General features: G+C 37.8%; 2 protein-coding genes and 1 long non-coding RNA gene across 3 annotated transcripts in view; 2 read left to right on the top strand and 1 right to left on the bottom strand.

The window, feature by feature from the left end:
* The window catches only part of LOC121735823 (chromatin target of PRMT1 protein-like), a 100,849-nt gene extending 95,432 nt beyond the window's left edge, over nt 1-5,417 (top strand). Inside the window, exon 5 of the mRNA XM_042126786.1 lies at nt 4,993-5,417. Coding sequence (XP_041982720.1) covers nt 4,993-5,135 — 143 coding nt within the window. The 3' untranslated portion in view covers nt 5,136-5,417. The remainder of the gene's footprint in view (nt 1-4,992) is intronic.
* Nucleotides 5,418-6,439: 1,022 nt separating this feature from the next.
* Nucleotides 6,440-6,744, top strand: LOC121735831. The gene is made up of 2 exons (XR_006036922.1): nt 6,440-6,477; nt 6,636-6,744. It is a non-coding gene; the product is annotated as an uncharacterized LOC121735831 (long non-coding RNA).
* A 2,200-nt stretch (nt 6,745-8,944) lies between these two features.
* Nucleotides 8,945-13,488, bottom strand: LOC121736243. Its single transcript, XM_042127326.1, has 3 exons — nt 13,239-13,488; nt 10,963-11,808; nt 8,945-8,955 (listed from the first exon to the last, which is right to left on the bottom strand). Exons 1-3 carry the CDS (start codon nt 13,465-13,467, stop codon nt 8,945-8,947), a joined length of 1,086 nt encoding a protein of 361 aa, XP_041983260.1. The 5' UTR covers nt 13,468-13,488.
* Nucleotides 13,489-21,788: the final 8,300 nt, after the last annotated feature.

The raw sequence follows: 21,788 nt of genomic DNA, 5'->3' as shown, positions 1-21,788 counted from the left end.
TCACGTAAAGTAAATATGTCTTTATGTTTTCGCGCTCTTTCAGTTGTGGCGTGTATTGAATCCACTTCTAAATATGAATGTCCCGATTCCATAAATTTTAAATTAACTATCTCTAAATGAGCTATGTTATTAACAGCATATAAAGCCGCTAGTGTAACAAATTTGTTACGATTTTGACCGCCAGCTGTATCAGAAAACGATGCGACATGAGTAACATTTTCGGGCAAACTATTTGGACGTAGTAATACAAAAATGTTCCAATCCACAACTAGTTGAAACTAAGATAAATACATTTTTGTGTTTTGTCTCGGCATTTTTTTGTTTGAACTAGGATAATTCAATACTGTAGGTTTTATTCAAGTATTTCAATAATACTGTTCTATCATAATAGTATTATTTCGAAATTGCTTTTTTAAATATAGGTATTTTGGAAAAATCGTTTTGGAACGTTTTTGAAAAAATATCTTTTGTATGAAGTAGCACTCAGTATATTTTGTAAAAACGTTCCACATTTTTTAATTTTAAATAAATACGACTTGTTATGAAATAAAAAGGATTTATTGTGAAAAACTTAAGACTACCAAGAAATCGGTTAAAATGAAAAATCTAAATCATCAACTTTTGCAATGAAAGTTGCTTTAGCAAATAAATGAAACAGACATATTTTAGAATATAACTTGAGCACACAATAAGGTTTCAACAAATATAAAAAACTTAGTTAAAAAAGCTGATGATTTATTCATCAATTATCTCGAAGTCAGGCTCCCCGCCAAACCCATCAAAATCATCGATAACCTCATCCGAACTTTTTAAATTTTTATAAAACTGGACACAGTCCTCGGGTATAAACATGTACATTGATTCTAAATCAGCCAATTTAGCTGGTGCGATCGGTTTTCCGTTAGGCCACAACAGAATTAAATCATCTTTCTTTATTTCTCTGTTCTTTTTGTCAATAAGCAACTCCTTAAACTCTTCCTCAAACGAAGTTCTCATAAATATTGAGTATAATTTATTTTTTTCTATTTTTATTTCTTTGGCATTTAGCCAGCTTACTTTACTTTTGTCACTAAATTTTTTTCTGTTTATTATATTTTTTTCAATCTTTTCAGTTCCATAAAAATCTGCTTTCTCCATTCTTTGTACCTGCAACGGTTTCATTTTTTTAGCATTTTTAAAAATATCTATATACTCTTCGGCTGTGTATATACGCTGGTGATGTTTTAAAGCAGTTTCAATTTTAGAAAAGTCCGTATCGCTAGGCAAAAAGGTACGCCCTGATTCAAGAAAGCGAAATGTAATGCTTTCTAATGTTGGGTGACAACTTAAGACAGTTTTTTGTAAGAGAACTATTTTAATGTTCCTAGTTTGCCCTCCGCAGCAATCGCTCCAGAGTATAAGATTCTTAACAGACGGCTGTATTTTTGTTTTAATATATTTCACTAAGCATGATCCTACCTCCTGCGCTCCTCTACCCGCTTCACCTTCGACCCAAACATAGCAGTGTCCTACGTCATCAGATGCAGAGTGGATACCACTATTGTAAAGCCACAGTTGCCTTTTATAAAAGGCAACATTTGTTGGTATCCGCGGTAGTGGCAATGTCTTTTCCAAGTCAAAGGTTAAACACTCAACATCCGGCATGTTTCTTGCGTCTATAAAATCCTGATTCATCTGATTTCTTAACATTTCTGCTCTTTCTAAATGTTTAAGCTTCTCAGTTTTAGCATCTTCTTGTTCCTGTTCAGTTTTGGCATTAGAGATTTGATTGAATAATTGGTCACACTTATTGCAAGTATCTTTTTTTTAATTTTTTACATTTTAAATTAAAATCAGCATAGAAAATTAAACGATGTTTGTTTAAACAATATGGCACCGGGTTGCGGCCTGGCAACATGCATTTATATCATCAGGAGGGCAATTTGAAGAGGATCGCATAAAAAAATTGAGGTGGAATAGATTTCGGTACTCATGCGCCGACTCGTCCTAGTCTAAACCCATTCAACACATTCTTGTCGCAGACGACTAATAATGGAGTTCTAGTCATCAACGTTGTTTCTTGCAGAATCACAACCAAAGCCCAATAAGTTCTCTAAAGATATATCATTTGCGTTTAAAGATTTCATCATCAGCTCGTAAAGCCGCGCACCAGTGGCACCTTCCTCTGCAGCAGCCCAATCTCCTTTTGGGAATACATCGTGCAAGTCATACAACCTACTTACAATACGGCCCGCTGCCGAGTCGTAAAATCAGACCATGATGCACGATGTCTTGCAGGATAAATCAGTAGATTCATCTGTCAAAATAGAGAATTTTACCTTCTTCAATTTTTCACATATTTCTTCTTCATGTGCAGCGCCTATCACGTTTTTTACTATTTAAGTGCTTTTAGTTCGTTTCATTTGCACTCCTTGACATACTGGTCAATCAGGAAAACAAGATTTTAACGTTGGAACAAGATGATCCATAATTCTAAATGATAAGTTATGCGTAGCAAAAAAGCCACTCATCTTCAGCTCCGCTTCATTAATTTGTTTTTTCAATTGTGTTACTCCAGATCCAGATGACCCCTTTTCAACAATTTAACGTCTCGACTCTTCATAACGTTTTGGTGCCGCTTGGATGTACAATTTTGTTTAATTGTAGCAGTATTTGCTGTCATACCTAAATTACACCAAGAACATTTAGCTTTACTTTGATCGTTGGGATGGGGTTTTAACCACAGTGATACATCAGGTCCAAAATCTTTAGTGTTTTTCTCCCAATCTTTGGGAACCACATTGGGGTCACTTTTCAGAAGTATTTTGGCAACATTGTTGCCTCTAGTCAAGAACAGTGTTAGGAAGAAAATAAGATCCGTCCTACCATCACACTTTTCGTAGATTTTAAACGTTTGTTGCAGACTTAGCAGACTTAGCCGCCTTTTCCATGAACTCTTTCAGTATCCGGACCGGGTCGAAGCCCTGAAAGCCACAGCATTTCTGATAGATTCAATGCTGGACCACTCCTCATTGGTCACGTCGAGCTTAAAGGCACCCAAGATTCCAAGCTCATCGCCTAGCTATAAAGCCAACTCTTTCAAATCAGCGTCCCCAAGATCCAGCACTTCAGTAACACGCTCTTCAGAAACGGCCATCATTCATGCGTACTTACTTTTAGTTTTATTACTCCGTCTTTGTGAGAAATTTAAAATGAATTTTGCTGCTGAGTGTCCAGAACGCCGAAGGTAAGCTGCGTCCACGCCACGCAATCGCGGCGTGTGCTCTGCGCAGTCGCGTCGCTTTCAAATCGCTCGCTAATCGCCAGTGTGCAAATTAGTACTTAAGTTAGGTACATAATAAGTATTACTTATTGTCCTTATACAGTCTTTAAGTTTCACTTTCACGTGACCTAGCCCCGCAGTAGACAGTTTTGCACCATTTGCAACACTCACATCTACAATTTTTCTGGAATCACACCCTATCATCACAGCCGCACTATTACACATGTGATTAGTGGCTCCGGAGTCTATGTACCACTGATCACTATTCACATTCACGGAGAGAGCAGTAACAAGCGCCTTGTTCCTCGCCGTATTCTTCTTCTGCGACGACCTAGGCGCCCGGCTGCCACCGTTGATGTTGTTGCTCGCAGGAACAGACATCCTCTCCGGACAGTTTCTAGAATAGTGTCCTTTGCCTTGACACTTGAAGCAGCGTACCTGCTTCTGCGAAGTGGCCAGGGCTGTACCACCCTCATGTTTGTCCTCACGCCTTTGTACCTCTTGTAGCAGCTTTGAAGAAATTGTTTCAGTTGTTAGCTTGGAGCTAGAATTTTCCAACGCCATAATGAGTGGGTCATAATCTTCTGTGAGTCCACTTAACATTATAACTGCAATGAATTCGTCATCTAATGGCGATTCGATTTCTTGTAGTTGGTGAGAAATCTCCTTAATTTTGTGAAGATATGACTCCATCGAGGGATTTTCACACAATTTTGTACTGAAGAGGTTCCGTAGCAAACCTAATCTTCTACTTAGGCCTCGCCCTTCGTAGGCTTTCATGAGGATATTCCACGCCTCGTGCGCGCTCTTGGCAGAGCGTATGTACGGAATTACTGCCGGTGTCACAGACAATGCAATTCGTGCTAACGCCTTCTCACCTTTTTTCTTGTCGATGCAATCATCAGATTCGACGGAATCCCAAAGTTCTTCGTGAATCAGCAGCATGCGAATGGAGAACTTCCATGTGGAGTAATTCTCTGCTCCTTTTAATTTCTCCACGCTTTGTGCTAGAAGTGACGCCATGTTGCATGTATTCGCCGGCCGGCGTGTTTTCGGAACAACTTTCAATTCTTGAAAAAATATGTGTGTTTTCTTATTCCCTCAACCACGCTCTGCTACCATGTTGAGGAAAATGGTTGGGAAAATAAACACTTGATGAGATTAATTTAGATATTATATTTTTCAAGAGCACAGTCGTACATACCATCGCAAAGGTTGAGCCAAGAGAGAGAGCTGTCATTTTTTGACATTCTACAAAATGATAATGACAGCTGACATTTTACTTTTTTATAATTAAATACTAAAGAGATTGCGTTCACTAGTTACATTTCCAACAACAAGGCCCTTACTATATAGTATTAAAAAAATCATTTATTTGTGGTCGTAGTGTAAAATAATGTAAATGGTAACAAAAACTGTCGACATTATTAATAAAATCATATCTTTGGAACTGATTTTTTTCATATTATTTCTGAATGGTTGTTAGTTATACTAAAATACGTTTCAAGGTTATCCAATAATTCCTGGACAGCCTTTATATTTTGTCACTTGAAGTGACAGAATATACAGGGTGTTCAGGAAGTGACCCACTTCTAGGATACGTTAAAACAATATAATTACAAATAACGTTATACTGTGTGGATCGTTCTACTAGTAATGGGTGTTTTAATTTTGTTACTTAAAGAATCACGTAAAACTTTATTAAAATGTCGTCTCCACCTCATTTTCAGGAGCAGTGACTAAGCAACAGACGAAACCTGTACCCACTAAAGAGGAGCTTGACCTTCAGCTCGACCAGTACATGGCCAGCACCAAATCCGCTCTCGACAAGGAGCTAGAGGCGTACATGAATAACGCCATGGAAATGGAATAGTATTCTCACGTTGTACATCTGACATGACATTTCCTCAATCATCGGTCACATACTAAACTGACTGACTTTGTAATAAATAAATTATCACGTAGAATCTACTTCAGCAAATACTATACGAGTGATGGCTTCTATTTTACAAACTTTCATCATATGATAATCATATTAATATGATGGTGCATTTGATTGTTGCACTGGAAGATTTCAGCAGCACAATTTGTTGTGAGAATTGTACAATGATACGACTCCGTTATATCTGGGCCCGTACCACGAAACAATTTTGAGACTAAAACAATCGTACGAGAATGTTGCGTCCTACTGTAACAAACGTGAAATAACGTTGGCAGGACGCGGCATTCTCGTCCGATTGTTTGAGTCTCAAAACGGTTTCGTAGTAGGCCTGCTGACTGGTACTTGTGTAGGTATTAAAGGTACAGTCAGGTAATATTAACAACAGTATTATGTTGATGCCTAAAATTATTTCGAAAAACGAGATGTCAGTCAATATTAGTTAATGATGAAAAAGATGTCAGATTATTATTTTTTTCAACACCAAACGATACTGTAAACATCCTAATAGTTAAATCAGCAGAACTTTGTTATTGTAAATACGTATTTTTGTAGTTATATCGAAAATGTTCCACCTTTCTTTTACTATTATGAAGAGATAAGAAGTGTGCAACTTTATGCGGGAAGGTGATTAATTCCCGTCCAACACGTTATTACTATCTTTTAGTTTATGATTAAAATCATAAGTTTATCATTCGACATTGATTATTTTGTTTTTTTAGATATTTTGTTAAAATACTGACGCTATAAAAATGGTCAGATCTTAATAATTTCTTTTGCCATCTTAATATGCATTTTTGTCTAATAACTACGATTTAATTTTTGACAAAAATGACCTCCACTCGTCAAATAAAATAATATAGTTTTAAGTTTAATAAGGCTTGTGTATTGAAAAATTTACCTTTAATATTGTAACGAAATAAAGTTGTTATTTTTTTTAAAGTGTCGTAGGTTATGTTGCATGCATCTTACATTTTTTTTTGACAATAATTCTTTAATGTGTAAGTACTCACATACGGTTTTTCTCGATCAAGCAATCATGTAGAGTCAAAACCACGGCTCGGGCTTTCGTCCACACATTCAGCATTGCTCGATAGTTTTACTCCCGTTCGAAGGAAATTAGCTACGAATAATAAAAACTAGTGTCAAAAAAATTGTCAAGTCGATTCGAGCCTTCAAACTGGCTCGATGCGAGCCTTCGAGCTGTGAGTTTCGCGGTCCACACGGTGGTTTTTGCTCGATTTCGAGTAAAACTATCGAGCAAAATCGTATGTGAGTCATCATCATCATATCAGCCTATAGTCGTCCACTGCTGGACATAGGCCTCTCTCAATGAACGCCAAGATGACCGATCTCCTGCTACTCGCATCCAACATGGGCCTGCAACTAAGCGGAGATCGTCGTCCCACCTAGTTGGAGGTCGACGTATGTGAGTACTTAGCATTAATTTGTGTTTGTAAACAGCGGACGATTCTCTGGAAAAAAGAAACTTGATTGACTTAAATAGATTTAAATTCGTAGACAATAACTACTTTTTTGCCATTTAAAACTAAATTCTGTTACCTCATAGTTGTTATGTTTTAAGTTGCATTTGCCGTGATTAGCTTTAGCGCAGCTCAAACTTTTATTTTGTAAACTGGGCCATTATAATTAATTATGACATAAAATTAACAACTCTTTTACAGTCTGTCAAGAAAGTAAAATTAAAAAGTGGCAACATCGTCGTCGTGTCGTCCCTTTCAAACCAATCTAAGAAAAAAGGGATGACACTACGATGTTGTCACTTTTTAATTTCTTCACTTTCTTGACAGGCTATACGTATTTTAAATATAAAAGACCAACACAAAGTATGAATACTGAGATCACTTCATGATACGCAAGCGGCGTATAAAGGTGATCACTGATCACACAGTCATTTATCAGCACGAATAGAGTTGCCAGGTCGCTAAATCGAAAAGCGAAGCCGGACAAAGCAGTCAGCTTTTTTGTGCGAATGTTGACAAAAAAGAGTTGCTATCGAGTGCTTAGAATCTAAACTATATAGGAATACGTTCGGCAGCTCGTGTACACCGTACAAATTTTCTGTTTTATTAAAATAGTTTAACATTTAATAGCTATACAATTTACGGCTCATTAGGTGTAAAACCGTCTAAAATTTGTATTTTGAGGCTCTACAAAGGCCGGACTTCCCTTTGATTTTGGCCGGACGCGCAGGCAAAAAGCCTGACTGTGTCCGGCTTATCCGGACGTCTGGGAACCCTAAGCACGAACGCGCCGCATTTTAGAATTCGATTGAAATGATGTGAAACCTGTCACATTCGCCCGAACCGTACGCGCCACATTTCATGTACTGTGCGGTGCTGCCGCGTACGGTGCTGACAAGTGTGCGATCAGCTTTATGGGGTGGTCTTAGTATAAGGAACCTACGCTACATTATTTTTCGTCGTTTCGCCTTTCGACAGTTTATTTGATTCATAAATTTACAAACCGACATTTTGTTGTTCGTATTACTGTATCCAAACTTTTTATTACGTCTGTGCCTTTATGATCAACAGTTTTTATAAAAAAAAACAAGCATCAGTGTGCCGAGTGTGAGTTTTTTGTTTGACATTCGATCGTGAACGCGTTTGGCGTTTACTAAGATTTTGTATGGGAGCTGGGCTCACTCCCGTGAGCATCGCTAGGTGGCGCTGTACAAATCCCATACACAAAATCTTAGTAAACGCCAAACGCGTTCACGATCGAATGTCAAACAAATACACTCGGGCCTCAGTAGACTGTGTTATGCTAAGTACTCACGTACGGTTTTGCTCCATCGAGCAAAGCCCGCGGCTCGGGATTTCGTCCACACATTCAGCATTGCTCGATAGTTTTATTCTAAATCGATCGATATTTAATTCCATCGAGCCGCCTCGATGCGAGCCTTTGAGCTGTGAGTTTTGCGGTCCACACAGTACCTAATTATTACTCAATTTGGAGTAAAACTATCTTGGAATTAAATATATCGATTTAGAGTAAAACTATCGAGCAATGCTGAACGTCTGGACGAAAGCCCGAGCCGCGAGTTTTGCTCGATGTTATTGCTCGATCGAGCAAAACCGAATGTGAATACTTAGCATTACTTGTTCGTCGATTCGTACTTAGGTATTACGTTTAAGCAGCCATATTCAAGCGTAAACGGAGGTAAAAATATAGAAATTCATTAGTTACTTTTATATGTTATTGCTGGAGCATTTCTCATAAATGATAAACATATGCTGGACGACCTCTGTGGCTCAGTGGTGAGCGCGTCGGTAGCTCAAGCCGGGGGTCGCGGGTTCGAATCCCGCCGACGGAACAAAAAGTTTTCAATGTTCCCGGGTCTGGATGTGTATTAAATATGTGTATCATATAATAAAAATAATAAATATATGTATAGTATAAAAGTATTAAATATATTTCCGTTGTCTGGTACCTGTAACACAAGTCCTTTAGGTACTTAGCACGGGGCCAGACTGACGTGGTGTGAAGCGTCCATAGATATTATATTATATGTATTTTTTACTAAAGCTAAACAGGCCATTATGTGACTAATTTAGTTTATTTTTTATTTTTAAGATTTCTTCTACCTAGAAGTAAGTAATTTTCTTTCTTTCTGTTTCTTAAATTGTAAATAAAATACCTATGTTAAGTTTAACATGTTTGTTCACAATAAAAGTCAATATTTTGGATAATTTTTATTGTTTTATTTTGGGCGATTCTATTTACCCGGGTACTGTACGAATAATTTTTAAATTATTTATCCAGGTACCGAACGAATTTTTTAATTTTAGTCCGGCAATAAACAAAAATCTGTCTAAGCAAATGCTGTTTTTTTTCAAATTGATTAATAAGTAACTCAAGTAAATAAATAATAAAATAAATAAAAATAAAAAATGTTTTATTTCTGAGTAGATTTTAAGAAAATACTTTCAGAATGTTAATATTAGCTACGGTGCCTACCACCGGTTCGGGAACTATCCCGGCGAGAAGAACCGGCGTAAGAAACTCGCACGGGGCCCACTTTTTTTACCAAAAAAAAGTGAGGTAAAAAAATTAATCTTTTAAAATAAAATTTACAATGCTGTAACTTAAAATTATACAATGTCAACATACATACATAGTAAGTCATGTACAATAATGTAGAAGTAGCCTTGTAAGCAGCCATCCTACTCCCAAGATGTGCCATCATTTATGAAATCATTGACCTTATAATAGGCTTTGGCACACAAACGCTCTTTGACTACTTTCTTAAATTTATTAATGGAAAGATTTTTAACGTTTTCTGGGATTTTATTGAAAAGGCGTATACATTGACCTTTAAAAGATTTACTGACTTTACTAAGTCTGATCACTTGATCACTGGCAAATCTAGCTTGTACTTATTTCTGGTGTTTCTACAATGAATGTCACCTTTGGCTTTAAATTTACATATATTTTTTCTAACATGTATTACATTATCTAAAATGTATTGAGAAGCTACTGTCAGAATACCAATTTCTTTAAACTTTTCTCTCAAAGATTCAAATGTAGACATTTTGTAAATCGAACGTATAGCTCGCTTCTGCAGCACAAATATAGTATTAATATCGGCAGCGTTTCCCCATAAAAGGATACCATATGACATTCTACTGTGAAAATAGCTAAAGTATACTAATCGTGCAGTGTCTTCGTCAGAAATTTCCCTAATCTTTCTGACTGCATATGCTGCAGAACTGAGTCTATCTGCGAGTTTAGCAATATGAGGACCCCACTGTAATTTACTATCTAGTGTAATACCTAAAAATACAGTAGTGTCCACCAAATTCATTTTCTCATCATTCAATAGTACATTGGTTTGAACTTGCCGTACATTGGGCAAAGTAAACTTTAAACATTTAGTTTTCGTAGAATTCAAAAGTAAATTATTAACATTAAACCAATGTACTATTTTTGAAAGAGTACAGTTTACCTCGTCGTAATTAGACTGTTGTCTCTTCACTTTAAAAATAAGTGAAGTGTCATATGCAAAAAGTACTATTTCATTATCATTATCCTTAACTAGATAAGGTAGGTCATTTATGTAGACGAGAAAAAGAAACGGGCCTAAAATAGACCCCTGTGGGACACCTAATTTTATTTTGGTTCCATTTGATCTCTTATTATTGATTTCAACCCTTTGAGTCCTATTTTTGAGGTAAGATGTCAAAAGGTTGAGTGCTGAGTCCCTTATGCCATAGTGGTGTAATTTCCTAATCAATGTAGCATGCTCGACACAGTCGAAGGCCTTAGAGAGGTCACAGAAGACACCTAAGGCATCCTGCGATCCCTCCCAAGCTTCAAATATACTACATAGAAGACCTATACCAGCATCCGTTGTGGAACGACCCTTAGTAAAACCGTATTGATTTTCGTGTAATAAATTATTTGAATTAAAGTGTTTATAGCTGTTTTAAAATTATTTTTTCAAATATTTTGCTAAGAGTCGGTAAAATCGATATAGGTCTGTAATTTGTCGGATCAGACTTAATTCCCGCTTTAAATAAAGGTATTACCTTGCTGTGCTTCATTAAGTCAGGAAAAACACCATTCTCTATACAGTTATTAAAAATTATTGCTAGATGAGGAGCTATGATGTCAATTACTGATTTAATAATTTTTGTAGACAATCCCCAAAGATCGGTGGTATTCTTAATGTTTAATAATTTAAAAGTATCAATAATGTCTTTGGGGTCAATCTCTCTAAACTTAAAATTGACATTACATTCCTTTACATTATCTTTGAGTAGTTTTTCGGCAGCTGCAGGTGAGGAGTTTAAGTTTTTCTCAATAAAAGCAGTAGTCGTAGAAGCCAAATTCTTGGCTTGTGAAAAAGTAAAAATATTAAATAGCATACCAGCTACATGTCGCTTACAGAAATTGGATAATAAATACTTATCCAAGTACATGTTACTTAATTTAAAACTTAAGTTATTTATATCCACAACCTGACATTTTTGTGGTTGTGGGTCATTAATAACTATACAATTGTTATTAACAGCATTAAATAGTAGGCTGTTTAACTTATATCTACATACATTTTCTTCCATATTAGTTCGTGGGCACATTTTTATATAAGGAAAAGTAAACAATACCAATTTTTTTATATTTTCAATTTTAAACAAGGATTCTAAAAATACTGTCATTTGGTATTTGTTTAATTTCCCTCTTCTCCCAACTAGAATAATAAGTGTTGTGTTAGGGCAATATTTTTCAGTTAGTGCCCTTCGTACTATATCCTTATAAGTGGCTCCGGGCATACAAATATTAGAAACTGCCTGTCCTTTGCATATTCTACTTAAATAAGTACCTAAGTTCTGTCCTAACTCATCACTAAATAACCTAATATTTGATTGGCTTTCAGTATGTGCCTTCTCAGTGGAACATATATATGATATATTAGAAACTGAATGATCCACCTGAAGTGAGGAAATGTTAAGTCTCAATAAAGAATGAACACGCTCCTCATTGTATCGAGTTACTTCAAGCAAATCATCCATTGCCAATATATGTGCCTGAATTTCCTTTTGTGAAGATTCATACTTTTTTGTCAAACTGTCTAAAGTATCATGTAAATTAGGGTTGTTGAGGAAGTGATTATGAGGAAGAGGAGGAGGAAGAGGAATTTTCACGTGCAAATTTAGAGGATGCGGATGAGGAAGAGGATATTTTTTGAGGAAGAGGATGCGGATGAGGAAGCGGAAGAGGAAGCGGATGAGGAAGAGGATGATAGGAAATTATAAATACTAGCGGACCCAACCCAAAAGTCTTTGTCCTGTCTGTACATAACTAGGTACATAGGTACATTACACAAAAATTAATTAAAAGGGCATTTTCCAGTGGACCAAACTATGAATCTAAATCATTCTCAAAACACACACACTAAAGAATCATCAAAATCCGTCCCACAATTAAGGAGGAGTTCAGTAACTAGTCTAAGAAAATTAGTTTCAAAATCGACGATCAGACCGAATAATTCGTCTAGTTTTGAAAGTTGGTACAGTTGTTCCTAAAGGTGTCCAGATGAATATACTAAAAGTCCCCGAGGGTGGGACAAGAGCCGGCGGTGGGGAAGGGGGGGAAAGGTCTCTTTTTCAAGGTTTTCGCTTGTGACGCGAAAATTATTTAAAATATCTCTTTAGTGACTTCTACCTTAATTATCTACATTACTATAAATTACGTCCAAACTGTACGATCAAACGATCATTACTTTAGGAAATACAGAGTATTAAAAGGGTACGCTCGCACTGTTTTTCCATACAAACGTATTCCCCAATTTACTCCCTGGACAATGCGTTTAGACAAATGATTTTTATACAATAAGTACTATGATCTGTTAAAGCTACGTTAGATTTTTTCTAAATTTACTAATAAATAAAAAATAATGCCCCGTACCCCGCCAATCGACCGACCATAAAATAAATTTGAAAGATGTTTACGATAAAATAAAAACGTAGTGGTATAGACTCATTCTTCCTGAAGATATTTAAAAATAATAAATTTAGATAGGATAGGAACTTTGAAGGAAGAATCACGGGAATACGTTACCTCGATTAACTGTACCTAGAGACAGATACAGTAAATCGGCGTAACGTAGTCCCCTGATTCCACTGCGCGCCGGCTCTTGTCCCACCCTCGGAGACTTTTAGTATATTCATCTGGACACCTTTAGGAACAACTTTCTTTCAAAACTACACGAATTATCCGGTCTGAATTCCTTAATTTTCCCAGGCTAAACATACACAACAACGCACACAAAAAAAAAAGATGAGTGAATGATACAATTCTCTGGCTCTGGCGTGTGCGTTGCCATGATTGGATTCGCGACGCGCATGCGCAGTGAAATTCCTCATAAATTCCTCTTAAATTTTGAGGAAGCGATAGCGGAAGAGGATTTTTTAATTTTTATTTATGAGGATGCGGTAGCGGTTGAGGAACCCAAAATATTGCGGAACTTCCTCATTATGAGGAAGCGGAAGAGGAATCCTCAGCAACCCTAATGTAAATAGGAAATTTCTAACTGAAGGCTGGATACATCGGCCTCATAATCACATTTTGTCTGTTCTAGGACAAAGTTACAATCTAACAAGTTATTATGCAATATTTGGTTTTGTTTGATACTGTTTGCTAATCTGTTCATAATGTTTTTGTTTTTCATTGAGAGTTGGCTATACTTTTTGATACATTTTTTAATTTTAATATATTTCTTTAATTTTTTCTTACTGTTCATTTTAAGGGATGGTACTGTATCATCACAAGTTAAGTTACTACCATAGAGTAATGTCATTGCAAGGCACTGATAATTTCACGTTTGGAATAAGTTTCTTGAACAGGTGTTGTGTTTGACTGTAATTATGATAGTCTAGCTGGTCTTCAAGTTTCCTAATATACTCCTCAGCATTTTTGAGCTTGATTTGTAGTGCAGCTGAGTTCTTGAGTGTGCCTTCATATTCCTCCCTGCACTGGTCAAAACTATCAACAATACCTTGCAGTTCTAAATTGTGTTTACAACTGTCCTCGTAGTCCCGGCTTATATTATTTAATTCTGACTTAAGTTCTGTCTTTTTTTGCAGTACAAGTAACATTTCTTTTTCATTATCATCTCTTTCCTGTAGTAGTGTTTGACATTGGTCTTTACAGGCTTTTAGTTCTTTGAGAGTCACTTGAAGTTGTTCCTCGGTACGGCGAGCCAAGGCTGAACGTGTCATCATTTTGCTTACTTTTGCACAGAGCTGAAAATGATAAAGTAAAGATTTAGTATGAACTAATGTCACCTATCTGCTGTTGCAATAAAGTCAGCCTTAAATTAGATTTGCACGGTTAATAGTAATATTTGGAAAAGAAAACAAGAATCAAGATCGCAGGAAATGGATTGAAAGATATTTAATGAAATTGAATTGATAAGTGAAGAGGTGATAAGGGGACAGAGAAACAGAAAACAGTATAAATAGATTGAACAATTTCTCTAAAACCTGCATATAACTGCACAATATATAAAATTGAAAAAAAGACAAAACCTAAGTAGTAGTTAATATTGTTACGGTACATGGTATACGGACACGTGGTGCGCAAGTACATACTCGAACCTTCTAGAAGGGTCTAATGTTTGTTTACGTGTTTACCCTTTATTTGTTAGCGTGTTTGAATTTAGACCTTATGACTGAGTCCATAAGGTCTAAATTAAATTCAACTTACTGCACTTATCGCAAGGACGGCAGTTTTATTGTGGTACATGCCCGAGCCTCCGAGAAATTTCCCACGGTTGTTTACTTGTTTACGTGAATCGGGAAATTTCTGGAATTCGTCTCGCCATATAAAAAGAGCCGCAGGCAGGTCCGGAAGTCAGTTCCTTTCGAGCTATCATCGAGGCGATTTCGGAGTGATCAATAGTGAGTGAACCAGTGAAACCTGCGACTTGGCTACGACCTAGGACAGTGATAGTGCTTAGTGATTCGACCTAGTGATTAGTGTTTGGACTTAGTGCTAAGTGTTGTGACCTAGTGTTTAGTGCAGTGTTAATAAAGTCTTCAAGAGAGTCACCAGGTCTTTCTCTCCAAATCCTCGAACCCTAGCACGTAACAACTGGTGTCAGAAGTGGGATTTGGAGATGCCATTGACTCCGAGAGAGGACTTCAAGGGGAGTGTCAGGACAAGGGCGCAGCGAGCTGCTGCCATTGACCCCGAGAGAGGAGTTGCGGAGGCCACACCCACTGGGGACCAAGCTCCGCCCACTGAGGGACAGCCCCCACCCACTGGCTCCGCCCACTGGCCACGCCCACCAGGATCCGCCCACTTTGGATGAAGCCACGCCCACTGGCTCCGCCCACCGGGACACGCCCACTGGCCACGCCCCTCTGGCTCCGCCCACTTTGGACATGGCCACGCCCACTGGCTCCGCCCACCAGGCCACGTCCACTGGCCCCGCCCACCAGGCCCCACCCGTAGCTCCTACAGCCCCCCAAGTGGCCCTTCATTTAGAAAGTTTAATTGAATTAATGGAGCTCCAAAGGCCTGAAATCAGAGCGATTCGAGAGGCACAAGACCGCAAGCTCGGCGCTTTGCAGGAGTCACAAGACCGCAAGCTCGGCGCTTTGCAGGAGTCACAAGACCGCAAGCTCGGCGCTTTGCAGGAGTCTCAAGAGCAACAAAAGGACCTCCAAGAGAAAGCGCTTCTGGCTATAAAGGATGTTAGTGACACGGTGAATAAGCTTCGTAAAGACGTCGACGTAATGAAAGAACGAGTTACTGGGTTAGAGACGGTTGTGGAAAATTTGAAAACCGGATTCACAGAACTACAGAAGAGAGTAGTGCGCCTAGAAACTACGGGAGTTGCGGTGTCTAGTGGCGTCACTGGTGTGGCGCAAGGACCAAGAGTAAAGGTGCCACCGTACGACGGCACTACTTCTTGGAACGCTTATCGTCGGCAATTTCAGACTGTTGCTACCGCAAACGGATGGACGGAGGAGCAATGCTTGACCGCTCTCACTGTTGCACTCAGAGGGCAAGCTGTGTCGGTTCTGGAGGCACTGTCACATACGGGAAATGGTTTCCAAGACCTGATGGAGGCACTGGAATCCAGATACGGGGAGCGACACCTGGAGCACGTGTTCCGTGCCCAACTGCGTGACAGAGTCCAACGTTCAGGAGAAGGACTTCAACAATGGGCGTTGGAAATTGAAAAACTCGTCAGGAAGGCATATCCAGGAGCCGACACCAAGATGGTCGACACAAATATTGTTCAAGGATTTGTCGACGGAATCAAAGACTTGGAGGTCAGGGCTGCAGTAAGACTTGGTCACCATACCTCGCTAAAGGAAGCATTAGCGCATGCTTTGGAAGTCGAGGCTGTGCGCCATGACATACGGCAGACCCATAAGATCCACAAGGTCTCTGAAGAAGTCAAGGAAGTTAAGGCTTCTACGAGGAAAAGATTTGAAGCCATGTGCTATAAGTGTGGTGAGAGGGGCCATCTTCAGCTAAACTGTCCGCAGAAGAAGACCCAGATGGCAAGGATAAAAAGGATCGAGGAACAAATGGAGGAGTTGAAGAAGCAAGCGGTTTCGTCCCCTACCCGGAATCACGGGGAACGAATAGAATCCAGAACTAAGGGGCGAGTACTGGATGACGCGGAGAAAGCCCCGGTAACTGTTACCTCCCAGGCACGGAGCGGAACAAAGAGAACAAGTCATTTGGGGCACATGGAGAATGAAGCTATGAGAAGGGCTCAAGAAAGAGATGACGACCTTCGGCACATCATCACATGGAAGAAGCGGGGTGACGTAAAACCAATCTGGAGTGAGGTTGCACCCACTGGCGCTGTCACAAAGGCGTACTGGGAGCAATGGGACAGTCTGATACTTCAGGATGGAATACTCTATCGGAAATGGCAGAAGGCTAACGGCAGAGAGTTCTATTTTCAGATAATTGTCCCAAGGGCAAGAGTACCAGATGTTCTCCGCGAGATACATGAGGGCGTATCAGGGAGTCATCTAGGTGTCAAGAGGATGCTAAGGAAAGTGCGAGAACGATTCTTCTGGTTGCATTGGAGAGATGATGTGCAGGATTGGTGCCACAGATGTATTACTTGCGCTGCTGTAAAGGGACCACAGACCAGGAGTAGTCGTAGGAACAGCGTGGCGCGTTACCATGGCAGTAACAATGATGCTCGGGACGAGCATCTCTAAGAGGGGAGTAGTGTTACGGTACATGGTATACGGACACGTGGTGCGCAAGTACATACTCGAACCTTCTAGAAGGGTCTAATGTTTGTTTACGTGTTTACCCTTTATTTGTTAGCGTGTTTGAATTTAGACCTTATGACTGAGTCCATAAGGTCTAAATTAAATTCAACTTACTGCACTTATCGCAAGGACGGCAGTTTTATTGTGGTACATGCCCGAGCCTCCGAGAAATTTCCCACGGTTGTTTACTTGTTTACGTGAATCGGGAAATTTCTGGAATTCGTCTCGCCATATAAAAAGAGCCGCAGGCAGGTCCGGAAGTCAGTTCCTTTCGAGCTATCATCGAGGCGATTTCGGAGTGATCAATAGTGAGTGAACCAGTGAAACCTGCGACTTGGCTACGACCTAGGACAGTGATAGTGCTTAGTGATTCGACCTAGTGATTAGTGTTTGGACTTAGTGCTAAGTGTTGTGACCTAGTGTTTAGTGCAGTGTTAATAAAGTCTTCAAGAGAGTCACCAGGTCTTTCTCTCCAAATCCTCGAACCCTAGCACGTAACAATATTCAATAATAATTTGAGGTTGCCTTTGTACTAGTGTAATGTGTGTACAGTTTTTTCTTTTGTATTATGTGTGTCTGGGCTGGTGTTTTTATCTTCAGCTTCGCTTCCACAATAAGTCAAGCCAAGTGAGATGTTAACTTAGTCAAAATATGTGTGGTTCATGGACGTGTCTCACTGGTGTGAGAAGTGTTCAGTTTATTTGTAAGAGTTTTGAGCAGATGGTGACTCTTTTAAATGATAAATAAACACAATACTCCCCGGGATTAGATAAATAAACACAATACTCCCCGGGATTAAAGTCAATTTCATACAATATGTTTCCAAGCATCCGGAGTGTTTTTAATTTCTTCATATAAGTAATTTTGACTTTTTGTCTAAATCTGCTGGTACGATATATTTCTTGGCATTGTTTCCACTTCTTATTATTTGATAAGGTAATTTGATTTTGAGAATTTTTCTGCTGTTTTATCGTCTTTAAACCAATTTAATAAAATTATTAATTTATGATTAAACGATTTGTCTTTGAATCGCTTGATTGGTTTCTTTCTGGAAGGTAAACCGATTGTTTGTTTTGTTCCGTTTGGTCATCCGCGTTTCATCGCTGGTTGAAGGATAAATATTTCTAAAGCTTGTATATTTTTACTTACGTTGTCCGTGTGTGAAGGGGTAGCGAAGTACGTCGAGGGACCCGAGTTGGCAATTTACCACAAATGCATTACTTCTTATCATCCTTATTCATCCTGAACCAGCATTGCACTTTAAAATGTCTAGTCTTACCGCAGTATAAGCATTTATTGTGTCCTTCACCTTTTTATTATTGTTATTATTATTTTTACACTCACCAAAATGATGTCCAAATCTGTTGCACTTATTGCACTTTACATTCCTTTTATTCTTCACTACAAATGCAGAGTTTGCGAGTGCCTGCGAGTCATTTTTCTCTTTTACTCGCTCTTCTTCCACGGGTAGTCTTGCAACTAAATTGTCCATTGTTTGCCACTCATCCGGAGCAGATTCCCAGGTTGAGATGAAATGTTTGTACTTATCAGGCAATGACATTAATATTTGTGTAATTACAAACTTATCTGAGACCTCTTCGTCTCTATGTTTGAGTTAATTTTGAAGTTCCTGAATCTTGGATACGAATGTAGATATTTCAGTGCCTGCTTTATATTTATATTGAGAGAAACGCTGCTGTGTTATGTAATGTATGACTCGGTTCTCTGCTCATAAACACTTAGTAACTTTTTCCACATTTCTGCCGATGTTGAGTATGAAATAATATGTATCATTACATTTTCTGTCATCCTTGGAACTAGTAGTGTCTAAGCTTTCGCATTAATACGATACGTGCAGAACCTTTTTCGAGATTTTCAGGTTTTCCCTTCTAATCTAATCTAACCAGCCTTGGCCCCGTAGCCATGTACTACAGTCTTATAGTCTGAAACTTCAAGATGTTCCAGTTACTTACTACTAATTAAGAACAATTAAGTAAGAAAAATTACCGGACTAATAAACTCAGATCAAAATACCAGCCTCTGCTCTAATTGTCCCGCCATTATTCTTCTTTTTCATTAAAATAAGAAAAAAATATTACTTATACCCGGACGAATAAATAAGAATTATTTGTACAGTACAGCCACGGAAACTTTAACAGTCAGACATAATAATTAACTTGTTTATTTTGTGTGATTCTACAAGGGAAAGCGCTTCAAAGTTGCTAAAAATTCTGCATAAAAAACAGGTGAAAACGAAGGTAATTTATTATTAAGAACAACATTAAATTTTGGAATCCAAACGGTAGGTTCTACCAACACAAGAAGTTTCTTATAATTTTGAAGCATACATACGTCTACACTTCTACAGTCTTCACCAAAGTCCAATCTCTACATTTATCACTTATTATAGCATTAAATTGATTGTTAGCTACCGGGGAACCCTTCGCTATAGGAAAATTTAAAATAATATTTGGAGCAAATACAACGGAGGAATATGAGGAACAAAACAGTGGATTTTTTGAAAATTGGGCCACAGGACACGAAAGAGATACTTACCAGCTTTTGATAACTCTTCACAAGACCAGATATTATTTTTTTAATTTTGTAAAGAAAGGACTTTATCGTAGAACGATAATGCCGTTCTTATAGGTATACAATACAAATCTATACTAATCTATACTAATATTATAAATGCGAAAGTATCTCTGTCTGTCTGTCTGTCTCGCTTTCACGCCAAAACTACTGAACCGATTGTAATGAAATTTTGTACACAGATAGTCTAAAGCCTGAGGAAGGACATAGGCTACTTTTTAACTGGAAAAAGGGGTTGAAAGGGGTGAAAATGCGTAAATTTGTTCAAATTAAGATGGCGCCAAGAGTCGCCTAGATCGCGCTATCGATTGCTCATATAATATATTTCTATAAGAGGTGGTACCATGTTGAGCTACGTTTTTCGATTCTTTCGATTGTTATACACGATAATAATTAATAACTCACCTACCAACTTAGTTAATTATCAGTAACAACAGCGCCAAAACTACTGAACCGATTGTAATTAAATTTTGTACACAGATAGTCTAAATCCTGAGAAAGGACAGATACTACTTTTTTTACTCGAAAAAGGGGTTGCAAGGGGGTGAAAATGCGTAAATTTGTTCAAATTAAGTTAGTTCCAAAACTCATAACAGATTGCACCAACAGTCGCCTAGATCGCGCTATCGCTTGCTCATATTATGTATTTCTATAAGAGGTGGTAACATGTTGTGCTTAGTTTACCGATTCTTTCGATTGTTATACCTACATGTTATCAAATAACTCACCTACCAGGCTACCAACATAGATATCAGAAACAACAGCATACCAACAGTAAATACTTAGTTTATGGGTAAAGCTAAAGTTGTGTATAGATAAACTAGCTGTTGCCCGCGACTTCGTCCGCGTTAGTTAGATCACGTCCAAGTACTTATTATTTATTGTACAAAAATATTTAATGTACAGCATTGACTTTCCTACGATTTTATTATATAGGTATAGATGTTCCGCGCGGCTTGGCTTGCGTAATTTAGGAATTTCACGCGACCGTACATTTTTCCGCAAAAATAGCCTATGTCCCTTAACTTGGTCTATTCTTCATGTTTGCCAAATAACATAAAAATTGCTCCAGTAGTTCTTAAGAATCTTAAGATAATAAGCAATTTCATATAATTTTCCGTTTTTTCCACATTTTCCTCTATTTCTTCGCTCCTATTAGTCGTAGAATAATAAAATATAACCTATAGCCTTCCTCGATAAATAGGCTATCTAACACTGAAAGAATTTTTTAAATAGGACCAGTAGTTCCTGAGATTAGCGCGTTCAAATAAGCCCTTTTAAATAATTTCCCCCCGTTTTCTCCACATTTTCCTCTATTTCTTCGTTTCTATTAATCTTAGCGTGATAAAATATAGCCTATAGCCTTCCTCGATAAATGGGCTATCTAACACTGAAATATTTTTTCAAATGGGACCAGTAGTTCCTGAGATTAGCGCGTTCAAACAAACATACAAACAAACTAACAAACTCTGCAGAATTATAATATTAGTATAGATAAATAAGCTTTAAAATTTGGTATAAAAAAGTTTAATTAAAAAAAAAAATATATTATGTGCACACTACACGGCTGTTTTGGGTATTTTGATTTAAGGGGTATCAGGGTTTTAAAAAGCTTTTGACACCAATTTTGTTGACACCGCGCGCTATAAACTGAAGTCCACGCGGACGAAGTCGCGGGCAACAGCTAGTTAATTATAAATTGAAAATCAGCAATTAAATCAACCTCATAATCATATTAATATTAGATATATCTAGAATCTTATATAAGTAATATTTTAGCAGCCTTAGAAGAACTTAACACTAAAACTAGGTCTTTGCATACGTTATGGATGATTTATACAGTACTAGAGATCGCCCAATGGTCGAAATTCGACCTTACTTGCAACGACATTAGGACTACTACCTTAGATATTTTGTAAAAAATATTGACTTCATCATAGTTTTTTTCGATTCTTGTCTTTGGGACTCAGCTGACCTCAGACTGGCCGTTTAAGCATTGTCTAATAGTATCTAAAATTAAATTAAAAAAAAACAATAATCCATTTTCAATTTGTCAACTTGTTGTCAACAGACTTCAACCATAAATAAAAGAGTATGTATAGGCTTGTCACTCAAAAATCTGTCATTTTTCCTAGTAGTAGTGTCGTAGTGTGTGTAACGTTTTATTTGTTAAAAATATATATGATTAAAGCATAATTTTAAAATAATATTAGCTCGA

This window comes from Aricia agestis, chromosome 18 (assembly GCF_905147365.1).
Source record: "Aricia agestis chromosome 18, ilAriAges1.1, whole genome shotgun sequence".
NCBI classification, from domain to species: Eukaryota; Metazoa; Arthropoda; class Insecta; order Lepidoptera; family Lycaenidae; genus Aricia; species Aricia agestis.
This window is presented reverse-complemented; position numbering and strand designations above follow the sequence as displayed.